Raw genomic sequence first — 23,605 nt, forward strand, 5'->3', positions numbered from 1 at the left:
AGCAACATGCATAGGAGTGAATCGAACCTTACACTGGAGGAGATTCTATCAAATCTCTTGAAAAAATATAATGTACACTTCTGTATATGTAACTTATAAAACAAGCTAAGATGAATACTTGCAGTCATTAAAAATGATTTTTTTTCAGCATTTTCACAAAAATAATTTTAAACAAAATCTTTTAACTTTTAGCTATGCTTTTTGGTTCTTTAGATATTGTACTTCTTGTTTTTACTTCTATGGTACTTAATGTTTTTACATGTATTTTCATGTTAATGTATTTATGCCTTTTTACTGCAGGTGTGTGGCTTTTTGGTAATCTCAACCTTAAAGGAAAATCTGGCATGAATGTCAGATTCAGAGATGTAAAGTGTTTTTCTCATATAGACTATGAAGAGTTTGAAGATGAAGAATTTACATTTGATTATCCAGATGTCAGAACAAAAACAGATGAAAATGAGGAATTAGACATTATTACAGACGGTGATGACTACACTGATAGTCTGGCCCTACAGTGGAATCTTAGATCTTCAAAGAACAATACAGGGAACATAGAAGAAGGATTAAATCTTACTGCTTTAGCTATAGATGATATGTATGAGACCAAAATAAAAAATGTAGATGTTCCTTATAACACAAGCACATCAGGAAGTTATGACAGTGATTCATCTGAGTCTACTGAAGATACATATATTAAGAATGCCACATTGGGGGGAAGTCATGATATTCACAAGGAGTCCGTTTCAGCTGAAGAACATGTTCTTCCCACAAGTCCTAGTAATTCTTCAAAAGAATTGAATCTCACGGACAAATTACAAAGTCCTGTCCCTAAACAAGGTGAAGAAACATTTAACAGAACACAGGATGTCTATATACCTGACCATAACAGCACAGATGCTGACAAGGAAGAAAGCATTATGCAGGCAGAAAATGATTTCACTACATATTTTGAAGAATCAACAAATGCCACAGAAAAGGAACACGGCACAGATGCCGACAAGGAAGAAAGCATTATTCAAGCAGAAAATGAATTCATTACATACTTTAATGGCACAAAAAAAGAACACATAGAAGCAGTGGAGAAGACCAATAGTTCAGAAGGCACGCAATATATAAGTGTTGCAAAAAGGGATGTGGAAAAGGCATCCAATTACACCGATATGTCCTTTAACTTCAATTATAAGGAAAATAAATCAAAGGAATGGGAAGAAACTCTTCCAGAAAATGAAACTATTCAGTGGCCACGTGGAACAGCAGGATTTACGGAAACTTATGAAGTCAATTTTACAATTGATGTAACATCACAGACCACGTCTGATAATTTACCCATAAAAATAAATGGAGACCAGCACCACTCCCCAAATGTATCATCAACAACTTTTCCACCAAAGAATCACCTGGAGTTCACAACCCTGAAATCTAGAGATGACATACCATCCACATCTATTGCAAGACCAAGTGAGACAAAGACTATTATAACTGATTACCATGACAGAGAAATTGAAGAGATGCTGGGGTATGTTAATTTGGTTTATGGTTTGAATTATCTTTTTACTAAAGATCAAAGATCCAAAAAGCTTGTGCATTTGATTAACACATCATATTTTGGAATTGTTGTGTGAGGAATGTTTAAATTTAACCCAGCGATAACCTGCCTAATGCTGAGTTAATTTTTTGACCATCTTAAAACCTTACATAGTATCTTATATTATTTTGTAGCTAAGTTTCTTGTTCAGTATTAATTATTCAGGAATCAGTGGATAGTTGACATAAATCTAGGGCTACAAGAAATCATTGATCACAAGACAGCCATATGCATAAATAGTGAGACAGGAAAAATTATAGTTGTTATCACAGCAGACATTATTTACAGCAATGTCAAAGGACAGCTGGCATGGATGACAAAAGAGAAGTATGGGGTTTTTAACAAAAAAACTTCTACTCATCTAGGAGGATGCAGCATCGTTCTGGAGTGTTGGGCTAGGGAGGGGATGGAACATATGGCTCAGTCTCCCAGCTGCCTCCCCAGGCATCTGGGTGGATCTTAACTGTAAAGTTGGGATCTTTTCCCAACCTGGACTGGCTGAGTGACGTCAGCCAACAGCGGGGTTAACCAACTGAAAACAGATCACAGGAGTGCAGAATGATTACATCCTAACTTATTATCCTAATCCTAACTTACATTAACTTATTTATAGTTATTTATTATATTATAATTTATGATTTTGTGTTTCAAACGTTATCATACCCGATATGTTATAAAGAAGAACGCACAGTAAAAAAAAAAATCATATGTAAATAGTTGGTTTGGGCTGCTCGTCCTTAAGAATTTCTAGCAAAATAATTGTACCGCTTTCAGCACCTAAAATCAGAAACACTCATACCGCCAGAGAGGTTAAACAAACCTTGTCTATTCAATTAAAAATGTTTAAGACATTTTAGGACATGGGAATATTTTATTTACAGTGCCTAGGGGGTGCTACAGTTTTTATTGCATATGATGACCAGTAAAAAATATAAAACTAGATTCTGATAAACAAAATGGTTAAAAACAAAACACATAAAAGGTAAACAAAAATTCTCATGACGGCTGATGACATTTTGGGGTCTATTTAAAAAACATTTATTGTACAAAACAAACTTTCAACAAATGTTTTCTAAAAGAATTATCCCGGTATCCTCAGCTCCATCTAGTGACCAAAATGCAGTATAGTTTTCTGAAATACCCCAAGGAGAAAATACAGTATTTTGGTCACTAGTTGGTGCTGATAATAGAGGCGTTAACCTATTAGAAAACATGCGGTAACCTTTTGTTCAGCTTGCACAAATGTTACTGACATTAGAGAAACAAATATTTTATAAATTGACCCATTAGTCTTTTGCCTGGAATGCTCTTTTTAGTGCCTTATTCTTTTGCACCTTGGCCTGCCTTCTACCAACCCAATGTTGGCAAGTGATGCCATCCACAGTGTTATTGCAAAACTTCAAACTAAGCATCCCAATGCCCTTATCATAATCTCAGGTGATTTTATTCATATCACCATGGAGGAAACCTTGAATAATGTCACACAGTTTGTGGGATGCCCAACTAGAGAGGATAGGACCCTGGATCTGCTGTATGCCAATGTGAAGAATGCATATAGCTCTTCTCCTCTTCTACCCTTGGGCCGATTAGATCAAAATTTGGTCTACCTCATTCCTTATTATGTGTCCATGGTTAGGAGACAACCTGTGACCACCAGATCAGTGAAGAGATGGTCTGAGAAGTTCTTTGAATTAATGCAGAGTTGTTGTGAGGGAACGGATTGGAATGCACTCTGTGAGCCACATGGAAGAGACATTGATGGGCTTTCTGAGTGCATAACACATTATATTAATTTCTGTGTAGATTTTATTCAAATAATAAACTGTGGATAACTAGGGATATGAAGGATATTCTAAACTCCAGGAAGATGGCTTTTAGAGTGGGTAATAGGGGGGAGTTAATGATTCAGAGGGACCTGAGGATTAAGATTAGAGAGGCCAAGAGAGAAATACAGGAAAAAACTGGAGTGGAAACTCCAGCAAAACAAAGTAAGAGAAGTCTGGAGTGGCACGAGAACCATTACAGGTCTTAAAGAGGTTGTAAACCCACATATTTTTTTTTTTCTTCACCCTGAAAGAGAAACACATAATGAGCTATTATGCATCGCATACTAGCTCATTATGAAATACTTACCTTAGAACGAGCCCCCGCCATGCCGCCCGCTTACCTCTATGACGGGCGACATGTCCAGTCGCCCGTCTTCCGGGATCGCGGCATCCGGCCATCTGATTGGCCGGAGCCACGGTGACGTCACTCCTGCGCACGTGGAGCTGGAGTCGTTACCAACAGTGTTGGAGAGGAAAATGTTGTTTAAAATACGTTCAATTTTGGACAACTCCTCCCACCCACTTCACAATACACTGTTCAGTCTGAGGAGTACCTTCAATGATAGATTGTTACAACCATGATGCAACACAGGAAATCCCTTTTGCCTGTGCCCATCAAATTTATATAATTCTTCCCTGTGAGGACTGGAGGTGAAGATTTAAATATGGTTTACAATCAGGGTTTGTATGTAGTTTTTAATAGTGTTTTGGTATTATGTTATCTATTATTTAGAGTAATGTTAGAGAAAGTGGTGTTTGATTTCTGTTATTTTTTAATCTGTGGTATATATTCTATGTTGTATTTCAATTGTATGGATAGTTTATTAAAGTGTAGTTTTAATTTGTTTTATTTGGTGCTAATGGCTGTTTATAGGAATTCATTATGTGTCTTGTTCTGTTCATTGTTGTGATCTTGTGTTCTCTTTGTTGAGTGTGGTATGTGTTGCAATAATTTCCCTTTGGGATTATTTAGGTATTCTGAATCTAAATTACCCCAGTGCATATAAACTAATACTTGTATACATTAATGATTAATGAATGCATTTACTATAATTGTATTCACAGCTCTCAGATATTTGAAGATATAATGAAAATCATAATGATTGAACCTCATGGTAATGAAACAGGCTTTAAGGAGGATTCAGAACCGATAGACTCTGAAGAAAAAACAGATGATGTAAATGAATCAGGTAATCAGTCAAATCCATCGTCAAATGACATACCACAACAAAGCTCTCAAACTGAAGCTAAAAAAGAGCATAGAATCATTTATGGAAAGAAAATGGAAAAATTCCAAATTCATGGCATTGGAAATAAAACCAGTAATATCAAATATGTCAAACGGAAAAAGAGAGTAAGCAAAATAAAAGGAAAAAGGACTGCAAACAGTACTCAATATGAGCTGAACCAATATGCCTCTTCAAACACCTCAAACAATGAGAACATTACTGAGGACAACAATATAATGTTATCTCCCAGAGGATTTAATCCCAGAGGTTTTTCCAAATCTGTAAAAGAAATAGTGATTGGAGTACCCAGAGGTGGTGATGGTGATTATGAAGAGTATGATGCAGATGCAGAATTCAACAACAACATTCAGGAGAAACCTAAACTTATGGTTGCATATGAAGAGCCATACAAAACGATGACAGAGGATGATGTTAACCGCTATACCAACCCTGACAGGATCATAGAGAATTATCTACGGACCTCAAAAGGAACAAAGAGAATTTACTATATTGCAGCTGAAGAAGTGCAGTGGGATTACTCTGGAAGGGCTATAAGGTAAATATTGTAATTGAATTACTATTTGATTTCTCCTATTTGGACATTTTTGTTTGCTCTTGTTGTGTTTTGTTTATATTGTCATGATTTTTTTGTTGTTGTTATAAAAAAATATAATTCAGTTTTTTGGTTTAACTGGCACTGCTTTGCTTTGACATTTAAATTACATGTTTACTCCTATTGACACTACAGGCAAGCAATCCCCTTCTCTGCCCAGCATGAGCAGCAGTAGCTTTTCAGAAAAAGAGTTGCAGAACACATTTCAAACTTCACCAGCTTATGACCCATGACTCTCCTTTGTGACTGTTAGTACACGCTTGTTCCACTCTTATGTATCGAAAAGCTTTGCACTGTGTTTCTTCTGCTCAAGGCCTCCCTCCCCCATGACTCCCAGGCCAGGTTCTTGGGAAGCCCCTTACTGCAGCTGGACCTAATATGGGGACTGACTGCTAGGAAAGGAATCCAAGCACACTGATCCCATCACTACCAGAGACCTCCGGCACGCCCAACAAGTCACTCATTTCCTGGATTGCTTTATTTTCTGAACCTCCAACCCACGAAAGTTGTCTAACTGTGACACCTTGGCAAAGGAAAACTTATCTTTAAAATCCCATGTAGAAGTCTCTTTTCCGGACCCCAATATATTGTGTGAACTCTCTCCCTTGAGGATGCTTCTTAACTCACTGTGCATATACCACTACATACTTCTTGAATAACTAGACCAGGCAATGTTCTTCATCAACCAAATTATTTTTCCAACATAATTATTCACATGTAACAGCATAACATGTCTTCACATTCTTATCAGGCAGTAACACTGCCCCTGGTGCCCCTGCCTCATGATCTGGTCCATCCCTTTGTTGGTTAAATATAGTCCATTTCAAGAGCTAAAGTCCAATACCTGAAACCCCAGAGTAGGTCCCCCCCAAGGGGCTGAAGAAAATAAAGTCTGGTTACATAGCAGGAAAAGTCCTCCTGACCCTTCCTATACACAGACTGACCAACCCCACAAGGCCTGCCTCATTTGGAATTGATAAGCCACCCCAAGGGGGCAATATCATAAACACCATGCAGTAGACAATGTGCAGTGTAAACAAGTATAAACATGAAACACATGGCAAAGAAAAGAACACTACAAAATTAGGTAGACCATTTAGTAGGCATACCCTACCACCCTTACATTGCTGGATATTCTATATTACACTCCTCCCTTCCCCTCCCTCTTACTCCCCATATTGTTTTTCTCTCACAGATCTAAAAATTACCCCAGACTACTAGCTAGCCCCTCACACCACATCCCCTACTCTTTTACATCCCCCATATTAAATATTTTCTACCTTTTTTCTCCCTTTTATTTCTGGACAGTACCTAGTATTCCCCTAGAAGACTCTTGCATACACAAGTATACAAAAGTAAGATTGGGGGAAAATGCCTTTGGCAATAGTAGCAAGTCTTATATGAGTCTTATGTTTGCCTCCTTAAAATAGTATTTGTATAAAAGAGCTGAGTTGTAGAAGTCATTAGGTAGCCCTGAAAACATTAAGCGTTAAATACATAAGTATCAAATTTAGATTGTCCCCCTGCAGCACTGTCACAAGGTCACTACACAATGGGGCTGATTTACTAAAAACTTAAAGACCGTTAACTTAGCAAAGTGAATGTTCATTTTGCCATTTGAATTTTTCTTAGCTTAGTAAATTTGGTGAAGCTATGTTCACTTTCCATACCCAGTCATGTACTAGAGAAAATCCATTTTTTTTTAAATTTCCATGGCCCATATTTAGCTATTCAAAACGAAAACAGGTTAACTTTATTTTGCGAAGTAAACAGCCTTTACTTATTTAGCAAATCAACCCTATGGTATAGATTCACAATAAGCAGTAAAAAGCTGACTCTTGCTATTCTAATTCGATTCATGGCTGTTGTAATTTTAGCAGGTACTACACCACTTAACAACTCAGTTTTCAGGGATTACTCAAAGGGCAATACAAGCTGTACGGTCTCAAACTGTAGAATCTCTTTGGAGGAACCTTTTGCTACGCATAATGATATTATTATTTGACTTTTATCACTATTTTGATTATTTTGATTTTTATCACTGTTGTATGTCTATCGCCTCTTATCAGTCCTACTTGTCTGTTGTCCCCCCCCCCTCCCACATTATGACCTCTACTTATACCTAGTGACACTGATACCTTTGAATAACTTTAAAATCAGTTGCAATTTTAATATTATAGCACTCCATGCAACTTTATTTGATATTTTTAGCACTGTTGTATGTCTATCGCCTCTTATCATCCCTACTTGTCTGTTGTTTTTTCCCCTTTATGACCTCTACTCATACCTAGTAATACTGATACGTTTGAAGAACTTTAAAAGTCAGTTGCAAAAACAGAAAACCTAAAGTAAATGATGGCTATCACAACAGCCAAAGTTGCCATTTTTTTCACATAGTGTATTTTTTAATTGTAGAAAAGTCATATTTCAATCATTATGTTTTCTTTACAGGTACAATGTTAATGAAAAACCTGTCAGTGATTCTAGAGGGACTGTCTATAAAAAAGTTATATTTCGGCAGTATCTTGATAGCACTTTCACAAAACCTGCTGTAGATGGTGAATTTGAAGAACATCTTGGTATACTTGGACCTGTAATAAGAGCTGAAGTTGAAGATGTTATCCAGGTGAAATGTTTTATATATAAGATCATTTTTTTTTACTTGGTGTGTTAGTTAAAAGCGATACAAGATTGCCCAACTTGGAGCATCCATTAAATGTTGAGAACTAATGGCTAGAGGGAAATGTAAAGATTAATTCTACCTAAATGTATTTCTAAATTTTGGGTGGGAGGGTCAGCACTTCATTGCCCAGCAGATCTTCACTAGTTTCTCAGAGGGGGTAAACTGTCTCTTTTGGCACTTCAACCCTAAGCACCTGATATGCCTTTTGCAGATTCTAAACCAGCCAAATAAAGTAGTGTAAGGGTGGAGGGGGGTGGCACGAGATGACCCAGGATAACAGAAAATATAAATCTAATTTTGTTGGTAACTGGGCCTCATTACCAATATCAGGTGAAAAAGTACCAACACATGTTGAAAATATATGTCAGTATGAACACTGCAGCTCATAGCAAAATAAATTAAATGCCTATCCTGAAATACATACTTTACATTTGCTTTAATTTTACATTTTGTTTTTTTTTTTTCTACTTCATAGCTTCAAAGTTTTCTTTTTTTTTTTTTGTAAGTAAATGTTGTGTGTAATTAAAAAAATATCAGCCACAATAAGTAAAAGAAAAGGTGAAAGAAAAATATAAATATTTTTATCCATGGTATATTTCTTAATAAATTATTGTCAATCTGTGACCTTATGGTTTTTTTCTCTTGTAGGTGACTTTTAAAAACTTAGCAAGTCGCCCTTATTCTATTCATGCCCACGGAGTTTCTTATGAAAAGTCGTCAGAAGGATATAGCTATACCGATGAAACAGAGGAGTGGCTTCGGGGAGATGACATTGTAAAGCCTGGAGAAGTATATGTTTATGTGTGGTATGCCACAAAACAATCTGGACCTGAGCCAGAGGCATCAGCCTGCAGAACATGGGCCTATCATTCTGGTGTCAGCATTGTAAGAACACATGTTTTTTAGAATCTCTAAAAACTTTAAAATAACATGGAAAAAGATTTTCGCACACTGCATCAGTTGGCATGAAAAACAGGCTAAATTATCTTTGCATGGAAAAAAATAACTTCAATATCTGCTTTGACCAATGCGTATCAGTAGCATTTACAGCTACGGCACTTTTAAAAGTATTTTAACAAAACATGGTGATTTACATCAATCCCTGCCCCTAAAGGTGTTCATATAATATTCTGTTCCGTTTTGGCTGGAAACCAGTCAGTTTTTGAAGGTAACTCACCTGAAAACAGTGAGAACAGCAGACTACCTGCACATAGCATCCTTGGTGGCACTTATTCCATGGCACCTGTGTTCTATTACAGTCGTGCTACCACAATGACAAAATAAAACAAGCTGACATAAAAGAGAATGCCCCTAGTGGTGCCTGTACATACCTGTAGCAACAGCTTTCAGTTCCCCTGATTCAACTGAATGCCAGGAAGTTATAACCAGGCAAAGCTCCAATACTACTTGGTCATTACAGAGTTTGCCTGCTGCCTCCCACCCCATACATTCCTATAGGTATATCACTGTAATGGGCTACCTTACTTGTCAATAGAAAAGTGTGAGAGGCAAAAAGGGGTGGGCAACAAGTGCTAAAGCTTAGGCCCAAGGGAATGGCTCAACATTCAGGAAGAGCGTGGATACTGAAATCTGCAACAGGTTTCCTTGAGCACCTCTGAGTAACCTCTCATCATACCTCACAGATTTTGGTTCTGACAGAGTGATTCAAACTCTTAACCTCACCCTCAACACTTAGCTGCATAACAGTGTCATTTTTATGTATCTAATGCTTAGCTTTAAAAAGTGATATATGACTCTGCTATAAACCTATAGCTCATGTCATTTTTTTCCCTTCGCAATTCCTTTAAAGTCCACGTGAACCTATTAGCTGATAGTCGCATGTCTGGACCTGTGGAGTTTTAGGAAGGAAGTTGGTAGGAGGACTTGGAACAGAGCAAGGAATGGTCTGTGGATCCTGTGGTCCTCTTTTATTGGGAGGCTCGCTTGTCATAGGGGGTGGACCAAGTGCATATCAAGAGTAATTTGCATTGAGACCTTAGTTGTGAAACCTTTAGATTTGTTTACATGACATCCAGCCCCGTGATACTCAGGACTAGATACATCACGTATTTTCAAACTTAAGGCCATCTATAAGGACTTTCTAGGCATTGTAAGCTTTCCAAGGCATTTGGACAACATGACATTTTGGTGGTGGTTGAATGTACCTCCACAGTCCTCAGGTGAAACACTGTGGTGATGCACAATTTTTGGATATTAATGTTTTTAATAGTCCTTTGGATGATGTAAGAGTATTTGTTTGATAGATATGTTTGTACCATTTGTGTATTTTCTTCTGGAGAAATAGACTTTCGTTCATTGAAAAGTGCTTATCACTTTGGCAGACACATAGTTAGATGTAGGATATTCATCAGCTCTCAATAATCAGGCATTTTGTGGTATTAGTATTTGGTATGAATTCAACACTCATGGCAGATAGGTGAGTAGAAAATTTGTAATGCTAATGTCTCTCTACAGGCTTGTCATCAGTGCTCATGAATCTAACGATTCATGCTGTGTTCTCACCAAAATAAAGCACAGCACCAAAGTGTAACTGTATAAAAGATTAATTGCACCATTACCCCCCATAAAAATTGCACTTACAAACACAAGATAAGAATAAAGCATAAATATATATGTCTCTCAGTCAGATTACCCCCTGATGGTTCGATATGGTCACCCACTCCACTCCACTGTCTATATCGGCAGCTGTGCCCACTACCTTCATTACCTCCTGAAGGCGCGCTGACATCACTGGTTTGCCATATGGTTACGGCATATGGCTACACTGATCCTGATTGTAAAACAATTGAATATGAACTTCCTTTAATAGGGTGACATTGCTCCTCCTTCTGCAGGGAAATCACTGTAATGTTGCTATCCTTGTTGCTGTAGCTGCTCAGATGTTAGCAATGTGTATGGCAACTATAAATGAATAGCCACACCTAGCTCCTTCCATGGTCCTTTAGTGTGACCGCACAGTTCTATCTGCAGGAGCATAAGGAAATAATGTAGAAGCCGCTCTCAGTTCCTCCTCCTACCCTCTTCAACACTCCTTGGCATGGTGCAGATGAAATCCAGCTTTCCAGCTGCGTTTACTAAAAAAAAATAATAATATTTTTTTGGGACATTTAACACGCCAGCTTGTTTTTTTGTATATTCTTTATTTATGAGAACAGAGATTCATAGACTGGTTACAGGGCGAAAAACATTTGGAAAACAAGGACATTATTGCAACAGTCAATACAGTAAAGATAATTACCAAGGATTTCATCTACAGTATATCTACTGTATATACTGTATAACATTATCTGAAAAAAAAAGCTAATGCTGGCTCTGGTTGTGGTATTGTTATTCCTATCAGAAAGAACTATTGTATAACTAGTTATTGCACAAATTAGCATACCAGAGGCTCCTCTAATGTCTATCACAATATAGTAGCAGCAGCTGAGAGAACCCCCCATAGTCCCAGTGGGGAGATAACATGCATATAAAACCAGTGCTCACTTTCAGCAAAACTAAACAAAATTCTAAAAGTCTCACTATTAGCAATCTGAAAGTTTTTAAAGTCCCAATCTATAAAGTGTCCTTCCAAAGGTTTTTCCAAGTTCATTGTAGAGAAAATAGCATCAGTAATGTCCTTTCTGGTTGTGACAATAAGCGCTGTTCATGAATATAATTGTATCATCAATAATCCTCCCAATCCTCTAGCCTCCAATGTTAGGATTCTCCAATGCAAAACATTAGAGAAGAGCCGCATCAATGTAAGGTCAAATCCAATTTTTTATTGTGCAAATACCTACTAGGCACATCACTTATTGTATAGCATTTTGGTAAGGTGTATGGTGTGACCATAGGTTGATGAGTTGGTTGGAGACACTGTTTCACATTTGGTTATGGCACTTGAGCATGTATGTTAATGTGAGTGAGATGACACTTTGTTCACAATTTATAAATTAAAGCGGTATCACACTATTTTATATTTTTTCATGCTTTGGCGGTTTTATGTGTCTTTCTTGATGCATTGAATAAGGAATTCTCAGCAGAGAGAATTTAATTAAAGGCGCGTTATTGATCTTATATTTGCTTCCGACACTAATTTGGAGAGGGGAGAAGGAATCCTTCTGGAGGGAAGATAAAGATGCTGTAAAAACAGCCACATTGGAGTATTATAGAAGGTCCTGTTTGAGAATTATAAGGATCTTTTGCACCTTCTTGAGTGAAGCACTACAAGGGAGTCACAACCAGAGAGGGTGTTACTGAAGCTGTTTTGTCTATTGAACTTGGAAAAACCTTTGGAAAGACACTTTATAGATTGGGACTTTAAAAACTTTCAGATTGCTAATAGTTGTAATTTTAGAATTATGTTTAGGATTGCTGAAAGCGAGTGCTGATTTATATGCATATTGTATTTTTAGGCTTGCAATAGGTCTATTGGAATCATTCCGTGTAGTGTATGCATTTTATACTGTATATGGCTAGGAAGGAGTATGGAGAAAATAGGAAAAGATGCTAAGAAATGGGGTATAGGGGAGCAAAGGAAAGAGTTTGTAAGGGTGTAAGAAGTGGAGGTAAGAGGGTAAATATGAGGGGAAAGGAGGAGCAAGGGAATCCTGTAGATCACTTGTTCAAGTGATGCCTTTTTGTGAGTTGTGAGGGTTGTTGTTCAGAAGTGCTTCACAATCGGGGGTGGCAGTAAAAGCCATCCAGTAATACCAAGTCAACCAGAATTTAGTGTTAATGCGTGTACTGGAAGACAAAAGGGGGTTGACTTACTAAAAGCCAATAGGCTGTTCACTTTGCAACATAATTTCCCATTAGCTTAGGGAACAAGGTAAAGCTCTGCTGATTTCCATCATCCAATCCTGCACAAGCAAAGATACAATTCTTTTCATTTTCCTTGCACATGAGTGGATATTCTTTAAAAGTAAATTTTCACTACGTTCATTGAAAAATGCCCTTGCAATATGAAAATTTCCCTGCAAAGTGTACAGCGTATTTGCATGTAGTAAATCAACCCCAAGGCCTTCAATTAGTTTAATTTTTTTTCTATTGGTTATCCACAGAGCATACTTAGGAAAGGGGGGTTTCGAAAGCCTCAGAGGGCAGCTTCTGGCAATGATAATCAATTGAGGCAGTACTGATCTCTTGTAGGTTTTCTTGGATATGGTATTGTGGTGTAGTAGAAAGAAGGTTGGATCATTTGGTATTGAGCCTGAAAATTTTTGAGTGATCTGATGAACTTCTACCCAGAATGGTTTAAATGTCAATGCCAACTTTTCTTATCAATGCCTGTTTATCACTCTGAAAGAAGAAAAGAGCATTTGAATGGACTTTAACTATCAAAATGTTTTATTTATTTTGTGCATATACCTTTATTTCTCAACAGGAAAAGGACATCCATTCAGGCTTAATAGGTCCATTGCTTATTTGTAGAAGTGGTACTCTTGATAAAGGAAACAGGCCACTGGACGCCCGTGAATTCACATTGTTGTTTATGACTTTTGACGAAGAAAAAAGCTGGTACTTTAATAAAGCAAAGAATACATGTACAGACATCACAGACAAGCCAGCATATGCAAATAAATGTCACACATTTCATGGTATGTTGTATTCAAACACAACCAAGGTCTAGTTTAAATGGCACAGTGTTTTCTAAATTACAATAACTGAATCAGAATTAAATACAAAGTTATTTAAAAACCCTTTCAGCCTCAGAGACTGAAGCAAACCTATCATCGGTTTTAAACATTGAGAAATAAAAGGCTATCACCTAGAAAAACGGCTTCTATGTGTGCCTCTATGATTTAGTTTTGCATTGTTACTAGAATCAAAATATGTAAAAAATGCACCGCGCTGACAGTAATATATAAAGCTGCCAGCACTACAATCAACATAAGATTGTCCATAAACCATACACAAAATAAGTGCAGCGCAAAATATATAAGTGTATATAACTGTGATGAAACATTGATGAATCCAAATGAAATAGTATCATAAATGAGGAGTCTATAATTATATAGTGTGGCGAACAAATGTGGAAAACACCGAAGTGAAACTGAAACGTTCAGGTGTCCAAACTTAACAGTGAAGATAGACCCAGCACCAAAGTGAAGAGGCAAATGCGCTCACCAGATGGTATGGACCCAGATACCTTATAGTAGGTGGGTCATACAGGCTAGAAATTCCTCCACAAGGCAACAGATCGATCTTAGATGATGGTTGATTGAATGAATCCGTGGGGTTCTAGATTAAATGGTCTCATTTTCCAGATGGCACATCGACAAGGGAAAAAAGCCAAAGTACACAAACATAGTACACAAACATAGTGTAATGATATGGTATGGTATGGCATGGTATACCATCTGGTGAGCACATTTGCCTCTTCACTTTGATGCTGGGTCTATCTTCACTGTTAAGTTTGGACGCCTGAGCGTTTGAACGTTTCAGTTTCACTTCGGTGTTTTCCACGTTTGTTCGCCACACTATATTATTATGGACTCATCATTTTTGATACTATTTTGATTTGGATTCATCAATGTTTCATCATAGTTATATACACTTATATATTTAGCACTGCACTTATTTTGTGTATCGCATTGTTACCAGAACCTTGACTATCCTGACTACTTCCCTAAAACTTGCCCAAATGCCACCCCCCATCTCTGTAGAAAAAACTATAGTGACCACGAAAAAGGAAGGTTCACTAATTTCCTAGGCCCCTGTTTACAGAGTCATGTCTGATATTTCAACTGTTGGTCTTGTATTAGTATGCATTTTTGCCAGAAAGATGTGGCTATAACTTCTATAGATGCACAATTTGCATAGACTGAACTGTTACCACTGGGGCCCCGGGAATTCTTGTAGATAGCTGTATAATTTGTTCACAGTACCTTCTAAAATTAATGAACTGAAATTAATATTTCATACTATTTGTGCTGTGGTCCCAGATTTCCTCATCTTTTTGCACCTATTGTATTAAAAACATATTGAGTGCCACAATTTGTTTACTTTTACGTGGTTTTGGAAGAAAATGAATATACCCTAACCAAACATCTACCTTGACACATTCCATGGTGTTTGGATTAAAGCAACATTTACCCATGTGGCTATTAATGCCATTAGTTCTGAAATAAACTACTTGGTTAACCAGCAAAACTTCTCCAGCACTACAGAATAAGTTCAGTTCAATGTGACAACTACCAGCTCCTAATGCTATATATTTTTAAATAACTTTAACTTATCCTTTCTTTTTTTTTTTTTTTTTTTTGAGTTGTGGGATCTGAGAAAAAAGTGAAGGTTTCAGTCATAAGTAAAGCTCTAGTAATAAATAACAAGAAGTTAGCCACAAAGTACTTACACACTGGTGATGCCCTCCTTCATACCTTACAGCCCTCCATCCCAAAGACATGCAGGAACTGCTACCAAACACACAAATCTTCGGCATATTTATTTTGTGGTATTCTGTGAACCCGTACTTATCCTTTAAAGTGATTGTAAACGTTCATCTTGTAAAACAACCCATTTCGTTTAAAATAGAAATGAAAGGCAAAAAATGTTTGTATAGCTAAAAAAACATTATAAATACATGTTTTCCCTTTTTTATAGGTGATCACATTGCCTTTGTTCTCAGCTGCATAAGAGCTGGGGAAAGAGAAGCAGCATACAATGAGCTTCCCAGTGAATGGCTGTGCAGCGAGGGCATGTCTGATCATTGGAGGAGAGTACACTGATTTCTCAGCATAGCTAGAGAACTGACCACAGTGTGCTCTCCTGCTTAGAGAACAGGATACTTTCTCATACAAGCACATGGTACAGCAGGCACATATCAATAATATGAAGTGTTGGGGTAACAAACACTTTAAGTAATATACAGATTTTAAGCATGAATGTGGAGATAGAGCTTAAACCACAAAAACAAAGAATTGCAGGCTTATAAAAAGCCAGTTTTTTTCAGGATAAAGCTGTTGTATAGCTTGGATGATAGAAACACCCAGAGATTTTTTTCAAGTTGGATATCACCAATTAATAGCAAAAAATAATACCTGTTTTTTTACCTGAGTTCTTCATTAAATGTACAATGTTTTTTCTTATGCGTTTATCCTTTGATTTCAGCCATAAATGGAATTACCTACAATCTGCAAGGTCTTCAAATGTATCAGGATGAATTAGTGCGATGGCATTTGTTAAACATGGGAAATCCAAAAGATGTGCATGTGATTAATTTTCATGGTCAGACTGTCACTGAAAGTATAAATAAAGAACATCGACTTGGAGTTTATCCTCTAATACCAGGTACACTAAATCATATTTTTTTCTCTAATTGTTTTTGGTTGTCGTGCATGTTTTGATTTACTTACTTTACTTAAAGGATCCTGTAGATCATAGGAGTGCAAGCATGATTAAAAAAAACAAGCCCATACTTCTCTTTTAAAGCTGGATTCCAGATAGATAAAAATGGCATACATTAATGCAGCTCTATACATCATTAAATGTTTTTTTTTTTAACACAGTAAGTACCTGAATTTGTGTGAAAGAGAGAAGCAGTACAACGAATTATTCAGTCCATGTGCTGACAATAAACATGCTTGTAGGCAGGTGCAGGTGCAGTCTGTACTCCCCATTGTAGGTGGCGCTAAATTGAAACAGCAATGCAGAAGGAGGGAAGAAAGTTGTGCGGAACTTGGTTCCTTTATGATTTTCTGCAGTCACCAGGAGAAGAGCTGTCTGATTGGACATTGGCACCCACTTCAGCGACCATCTTGGGTCAAGGCAGTGTCCATTTAAAACTCTGGCTCATAGGTTTGGCGTTCTTTGTGCGAGTGACCAGGGACAGGTTCAGGGTCTGGCAGGGACAGGGCATAGAGGCAGGAAGTGATTCCTGAGGAGTAGGGAAAGTGCAGGTACTACACTATCTCCACTTAGGAAGCCTCCTATTTGGGTGTGGACCGGCAGGCTCCATTCCTGCTCCTCACTGCATAGGCTGTCGGCATCATTTCAAGAATACAATCATCTGCTACTGTGCCTACCCACTGGAACTGATTGTACATTGTTGGGACTTTCCTAATATACTGTTCTCATCCACCTGAGTGCAATATCTGAGACAGGAGCACCATATTGCACCCTTCCCACACTTGGCGACAGTCGGCAGGATATGCTCCTCTTCACAGCTAGTGCGGAAGGACATCTCTCTATCTAAGTGGGAGGAGATACTGAGAGTGCCGCTCGCCTGTATCAGGTCCCTACCCAGCTGATGAGGATGATGATAGCTGAATGGTGATGGTGTTATCAGAAGATTCCTTGGCCAGCTTAGAACACATTGTGGCAAATCTGGAAGGCCTGTTTGGGGAAAATGTGGCAGTCCCATAACTGGGACACAGGTTTTTATCTGCAGACAGCAGGGGGACAAACCCTCTCCCACTTTGCGGTAGCCCTCCAAAATTTTTGAAAGCGATTAGAGAAGGATTTACACAGCTGTGCTGACATACAGTAAATTCTTTAGATCATACCGAGAATGTACAATGTATGGCCACCTTTATACACCTAAAATACATTCTCAGTACGATCGCCTTTTTTTTACCAAAACTATATAATAGGAGGATTGGACATGCCATTTATGCAATCACTCTGTATTAAATCAAGCAGGCCCTTGCACTACATAGTTGACGGTAGCTCTAAAGGAGATTTTTCAATCAGATTGTATAGTGTATGGTGAGCTTTAAATACTTCCAAGACACACTTCTCCTGTTTTTAGTACTACAGTTCTATCCACATAGACTGTTATTTGAACATTCAGCACCTGCACACTCTGCCAAATGAAGGAACTATGCAAGATGAAGGTAAGGTGTAAAAAAAATGTATGGCTGAGTATTTAGTGAGAATGATGATCACTAATTGCATCAGAAACGCATGCACCTGTAGAGTTAGGTGGGAACCATCTGCTGAAGGGGTGAGGGCAAGTGCACGGTGTGTGGTAATGAGGTCAACTGGTGAACTCCTTCCTGTGTCTTACTGGCTTTTACAACCCAAGGTCCGTCCAGGAATTAATGTAGAAGTTGTTCATAAAACAAATTGCTGCTGCCGAGGTAAAGGCTGGTGTAGGAAAAATAGAATGTTTTTTCTTTTCTTCAGCCAGCCTTAATGTGTTTGTTAAGTCAATCCACATATCATAGTGCATCTAATGATATCCTCTACCCAAATTGGCAATGCTGCTGTCCAAAGATTTGCCTATTGCTTTTCCATCCAGAGGAGATCCCTAAGACAGGAAATGTGTTGCTAGCTGGATCACCAGGTGATCCAGCTGGTGATCAAAACATTTTTGTTTTTGGGTTTTATACTTTAGTGGTGATGGTTTATTACTGTTAGTTCATCTATAATCATGAAAGTAAAAAATGATTAATTACATTCATTGAATTGTCTTAAAGGTTCATTTGCAACAGTTGAAATGCGTCCTGCAAAACCCGGTCTTTGGCAGCTAGATACGGAAGTGGCAGAATATCAGCAAGCAGGAATGCAAGCAATATTCAACATTGCAAATGCAGGTAAGGAGAAATATAGGATGGAGATAATCAGGTGATTCGATTTAAATACTTGAATTTTTATGAGGCCCATTGAAGATAAAGTACAATCTTCTTCCATTTGCTGCTCTACACTAAAAGAAATGTAAAATCTAGTTGCTTAGGGTTATTAAAAATCTTTGCCTTTGTCACTATCTTTAGTTTTTGTACATAAAAAAATGCTTCATTTTCCAGAATGTAACTTTCCTCTTGGCATGGCAAGCAGACTGATATCCGATGATCAGATCACTGCATCACATTACATAGGTAAGTAAAATCTTCTAAGTTGGCTATGCATTTTTTTTTGTAAAACGATTTAAATCTGTGTAAAGTCCAAACTTCATATTTTTAGTTTTGAATAGAATATGGAAGGCTTAGGACTTCTGTCCAGTGTTAACCACTTTACCACCGGAGGATTTTGCTGTCTTACGTCCAGGCCACTTTTTGCGATTCGGCACTGTGCGAATTTAACTGACAATTGCGCGGTCGTGCGACGCCGTACCCAAACGAAATTTACGTCCTTTTTTTCCCAGAAACAGAGCTTTCTTTTGGTGGTATTTGATCACCTGTGCGATTTTTACTTTTTGCGCTATAAACAAAAAAATAGCATAAATTTTGAAAAAATAACAATATTTTTCAAATTTTTTAATATGAAATTCCCCCCAAAAAAATTTAAAAATCTAAATTTTTTTACATTTTTGGCCAATTTGTTTTCTGCTACCTATGTTTGGTAAAAAAAAATCACAATAAGCGTATTTTGATTGATTTGCGCAAAAGTTATTGTGATTACTAACTAAGGGAAAGATTTCTGTCATTTTTGGTGGGTTTTTTTTTAACGAGTAATGGCGGCGATCTGCGATTTTTTTTTTGCGGGACTGCGACATTGTGGCAGACAGATCGGACCCTTGACTGACATTTTTGACACTTTTGGGGGTACCAGTGACATTACTATAGTAATCAGTGCTATACATATGCACTGTTACTGTAAAAATGACACTGGCAGGGAAGGGGTTAATTTTATTGGAGAGGGAGGGTTAATGTATGCCTGGTGCTTACTGACGTGTGTGGGGGGAGGTATCTGAGTGACACAGGGACAGATCGCAATCTGACCCTGCCTGTCACTTAGGAGATCCGCCCGCTTTGTTTACACAAGCGGGCGGATCTCCAGACTCGATTCCCCGACGATCGGGGAAGAGCGGCGGTGATCACCGCCGCTCCTCCCCTGGCCCGACTCCCGCTGTGACTGAAAACAGTGGGGGCGAGCCTCCGGCGGCGCACGCGCGCCGCCCACAAGGGGAGGAGTCCAGCGACGTAGGTCTACGTCGCTGGACTGGAACGAGCCACTTTGCCGCAGTACGGTCAACGTGACCGGTCGGCAAGTGGTTAACTGCTCTCAGTGTCCCGACTGGGGATAATTACCCTTTATATTTGCCCTGGTGACCATTGTGTCTGGTACAGAAGGTGCTGTAAATCCAAATATTGGAAAGAAGGTACTGTAAAGGGAAATCTTTCAATGGGGACACCTTTTCAACGTTTTGATTAGGCACGAATTGCTTGTGTAAAACGCATCAACCTTTCTGTGATTCTTTGTCTGGCATTGACCAATAAAGACTTCTTCACAATTTGACCCTGTTGCAGTGTGCCACCATTTTTTCTTTTGTCGACCCCTTTTCTAAGACTGGATATTCCCTATTCTAAGAGGGGACATTTCCTCTAAAGTCCACCTGTGTATCTTGGATGGGATATAAAGGAAAAACAACCCAACAGAACACAAAAGAAAAGAAAAAGAAAAAACCTTACAGTAGTCTTAACTATTCCCATTTTCCATTTATCCAAAGCTAAAAATAATTTTACCTAAAGTTTAAGGTTTAGTAATGGAAATTTGTAAAGAGCAATTAAAAAGGTGCTTTGTTTGTAGATGTCGGTTTGGTGTAGTGAAAATGATCTTTCAGCATAGGTTCACACTAATGCGGTGCAGGATTCGCAGTCATTCCTGTGCGTTTCACGCACCGCATCACAATCACAATTCGTTCATGTGAACCGCTGCAGGTGTCAATGTTAGGTTAACGACAACCCCAAAAACGGTTCACAAAACGCAGTGAAATTGGCACAATCGGATCACATGCCCTGCACTCTAGCTAGAGCTGGGACCCAAATGGATTTAGTCTATTCTGCAGATAACAGCCAAAAGGGTCTCTGCCCTCAGTTGGGTCTTCTCCCATAGGAACATAGACCCTGGTGTTTCAGGCCCCATACTATTTATGCATACCCCAGCCCCCTGCTGGCCACTTTTCGTGCCAATGGAGGGGGTTGGCTGAGGCTGCATTAATATGCAGGCAAAGTTTTGCCTCCTCCACCCACTAAATTCTGGAACCTACCAGAATCAATAGGAAAGCAGCAGAGCCTGCAGCCAGCAGAACCCAAAAAACAGCCAAACGCAATTGAACTCTGGTCCTCTGCTGCAGGGGAGCCATAAACCTAATTTGCCTCAACTATAGCAACTTAGCTAGGAGGGTTGGTTAGCTTTACTTTATTTCAAACATGTAAAAAAAAAAAAAAAAAAAGAAAACATCCAAAATTAAAGAAGTAATAATCATTCAGTAGTAGACAATCACAAAAAAAATAGTTACAAAAGACATAAAAGAACTAGAAAAAATTATTTAGTTTACATGCCTGAAAAGGAATGGGAAGAAGTACAAACTGACCTAATCCCACACCTTCTCCATAATTATTAATAAAATATTCAATATCCCATCACTATAAAGTCATACAATAATTATTGATCTAAGCATAATGTAATATATTAATTACCAATAATCTAACTACAAAATTATAGAAATATATACATACATAAATGCACATACACACCCAAACAAAACTAACAAAAAAAATACAAAAAATCTATCATAATATTATTAAAGAAACAAAAAAAAAAAAAACACAATAAAAGTTCAAACACCTTCATTCTTATACCTTGAAAAAATTATTTCTCTATACCACTTTTTAAACTGTTTTTTATTTTTAAAATTATTTGTGCTGTAATTGCACCATGAGTTTGTGTGAACCCTATATCCTGCACTATAAATAATCCATATTGCTTTCTTTTGCAGTATGATCAATTGATATATTCTAGTTTTATATTTATTGCCCCAAACCTCTGCACAATAATTGAGATATGGAAGAACAATATAAAATACAGAGTGATTTATAATCCAGCACGTCTTACTTTATTTAAAACTGCTATACTTTTGGATACTTTGGATTGCACATGCTTAACATGTGATTTCCAACAGATCTGATCATCTATTATCACTCTGAGAAATTGTGTTTCATTAACTCTTTTGATATTAACCCCTTCCATCTGAATATCTATTTGTGTGTTAATTCTGCAGTTCCCAAAAGGTATTACTCTTGTTTTGTCCTGATCTAATGATAACTTATTTCTATTAAACCATAATTTCAATTTCCTCAATTCTATATTAATCACTTGTATTAGAGACTGTAAATCACTGCTTGAACAAATAGTATCATCAGCAAATAACACCATCTTCAATGCTTTTGACACCATACATAAATCATTGATATAAAGAATAAACAATTTAAGGCCCAACACTGTCCCCTGGGGGACACAACAAGTAATGTCCAAACATGATGAACAATAATCACCCAACCTCACAAACTGTCTCCTGTTAGTCAAATAACTCCTCACCCAGTCTAACACTTTACCCCTAATACCACAATGTGTCATGGTTTATTGTATCAAATGCTTTTTTTTAAGTCTTTCAATATCCCAACTATATGTTGTTTCTGGTCTATTGAATTTGAAATTTCCTCTATTGAATCTATTAATGCCAGTGATGTTGCACTATTTGATCTAAATCCATATTGATCTTCAGTTATTTTTTTTTTTTTTCCTATAAATTTGTCCAGCCGGTTATTAAAAAGTTTTTCTACAATTTTGGAAAATTGTGGTAGTAAGAATACAGGCCTATAGTTTGTGAAATGGTGTTTGTTCCCTGATTTATATAGAGGAAGGCCTTTTGCTTTTTTCATTTTGTTTGGAGATGCCAGCCTGGAATAACATGTTACAGATATGTGTTAAAGGTATTGAATTCCCCTCAATTACCCTTTAACAATGGTCATATCAATGTGTATAGGAGAAATAGTGCACTCAACAAAAGACTATACAATAAAATGTATAAATAAATCATACAAATATTGATCAACAGTAATACTGTGGAATATAATAAACCACCAAAGTAACAACTGTGAAAAAAATTGTATAAAAAATTAATCTCTAATCAAGGAGTCTCTCAAATGAATAATGTGTATATATGTATGGTGACGTCTTCAAATCTTGCAATGATAAACCAACACCACATGATCCAGATGCAGAAAAAAATGGTCATATCAATGCCATCACAGTCATAGATGTTTAATTTGTGAATTTTACAACAGTATCTATAATTTCTCTTTCATTCACTGCTGTGAGGAACATTGAACTCAAATTTCTATCTATAAAACTGTCATTCTGCTCCTCAGATGTTATTGGATCAGGGATTTGTTCTGCAAGATCAGGTCCAATACTCACAAAGAAAGAGTTGAACTTATTAACCCCTTCATTCATATTATACTTTTTCTCATTTATCAATGATAAAATATTTAGGGTAACTCACTTGTCTAGAGTATTTTTTATTACAGTATTCGATATATATTCAATATTCCTTTAATGGTATTCCTATTATCTTCCAGTAATTTATTATAATATTCTTTCCTAGCTATTCTCATATTACTAGTTAACTTTTTTTATATTTTTTATGCTTAACTTCTGCATCCTTAGTTCTCTGTGCCATGAATTCTCTGTATAGTGTATTTTTCTTTTTAAAAGGTATAGTGTGCTATACCTATTGTATATGGGTAATGACACTTAGGTGCCAGCTGCAGCCTGGTGTTGTTGCTGTGCACAGAGGCAACCGCCATGTAGTAAAAGCTCAAGACTAATATGTACAGTTTGCCATGAAACCAGAAGTGATGGTCTCTGGCTACCTGTAGCATTGTGGGTTTCTGACAACATTAGAAAGTGCAGAGAGTCTGATGTATTCAGTTAGACCAGTGT

At 37.4% G+C, this 23,605-nt stretch overlaps 1 protein-coding gene across 1 annotated transcript in view; it reads left to right on the top strand.

Annotated features, from left to right (window-relative positions):
* Positions 1-23,605, top strand: part of F5 (coagulation factor V) — a 110,793-nt gene that overhangs the window by 62,498 nt on the left and 24,690 nt on the right. The window contains exons 13-20 of the mRNA XM_082244471.1: positions 301-1,516; positions 4,477-5,196; positions 7,705-7,879; positions 8,585-8,821; positions 13,323-13,536; positions 16,049-16,228; positions 18,358-18,474; positions 18,685-18,756. Of these exons, the coding sequence (XP_082100597.1) occupies positions 301-1,516; positions 4,477-5,196; positions 7,705-7,879; positions 8,585-8,821; positions 13,323-13,536; positions 16,049-16,228; positions 18,358-18,474; positions 18,685-18,756 (2,931 nt within the window). The remainder of the gene's footprint in view (positions 1-300; positions 1,517-4,476; positions 5,197-7,704; positions 7,880-8,584; positions 8,822-13,322; positions 13,537-16,048; positions 16,229-18,357; positions 18,475-18,684; positions 18,757-23,605) is intronic.

This window comes from Pelophylax lessonae, assembly GCF_965119305.1.
Source record: "Pelophylax lessonae genome assembly, chromosome: 2".
Lineage (NCBI taxonomy): Eukaryota > Metazoa > Chordata > Amphibia > Anura > Ranidae > Pelophylax > Pelophylax lessonae.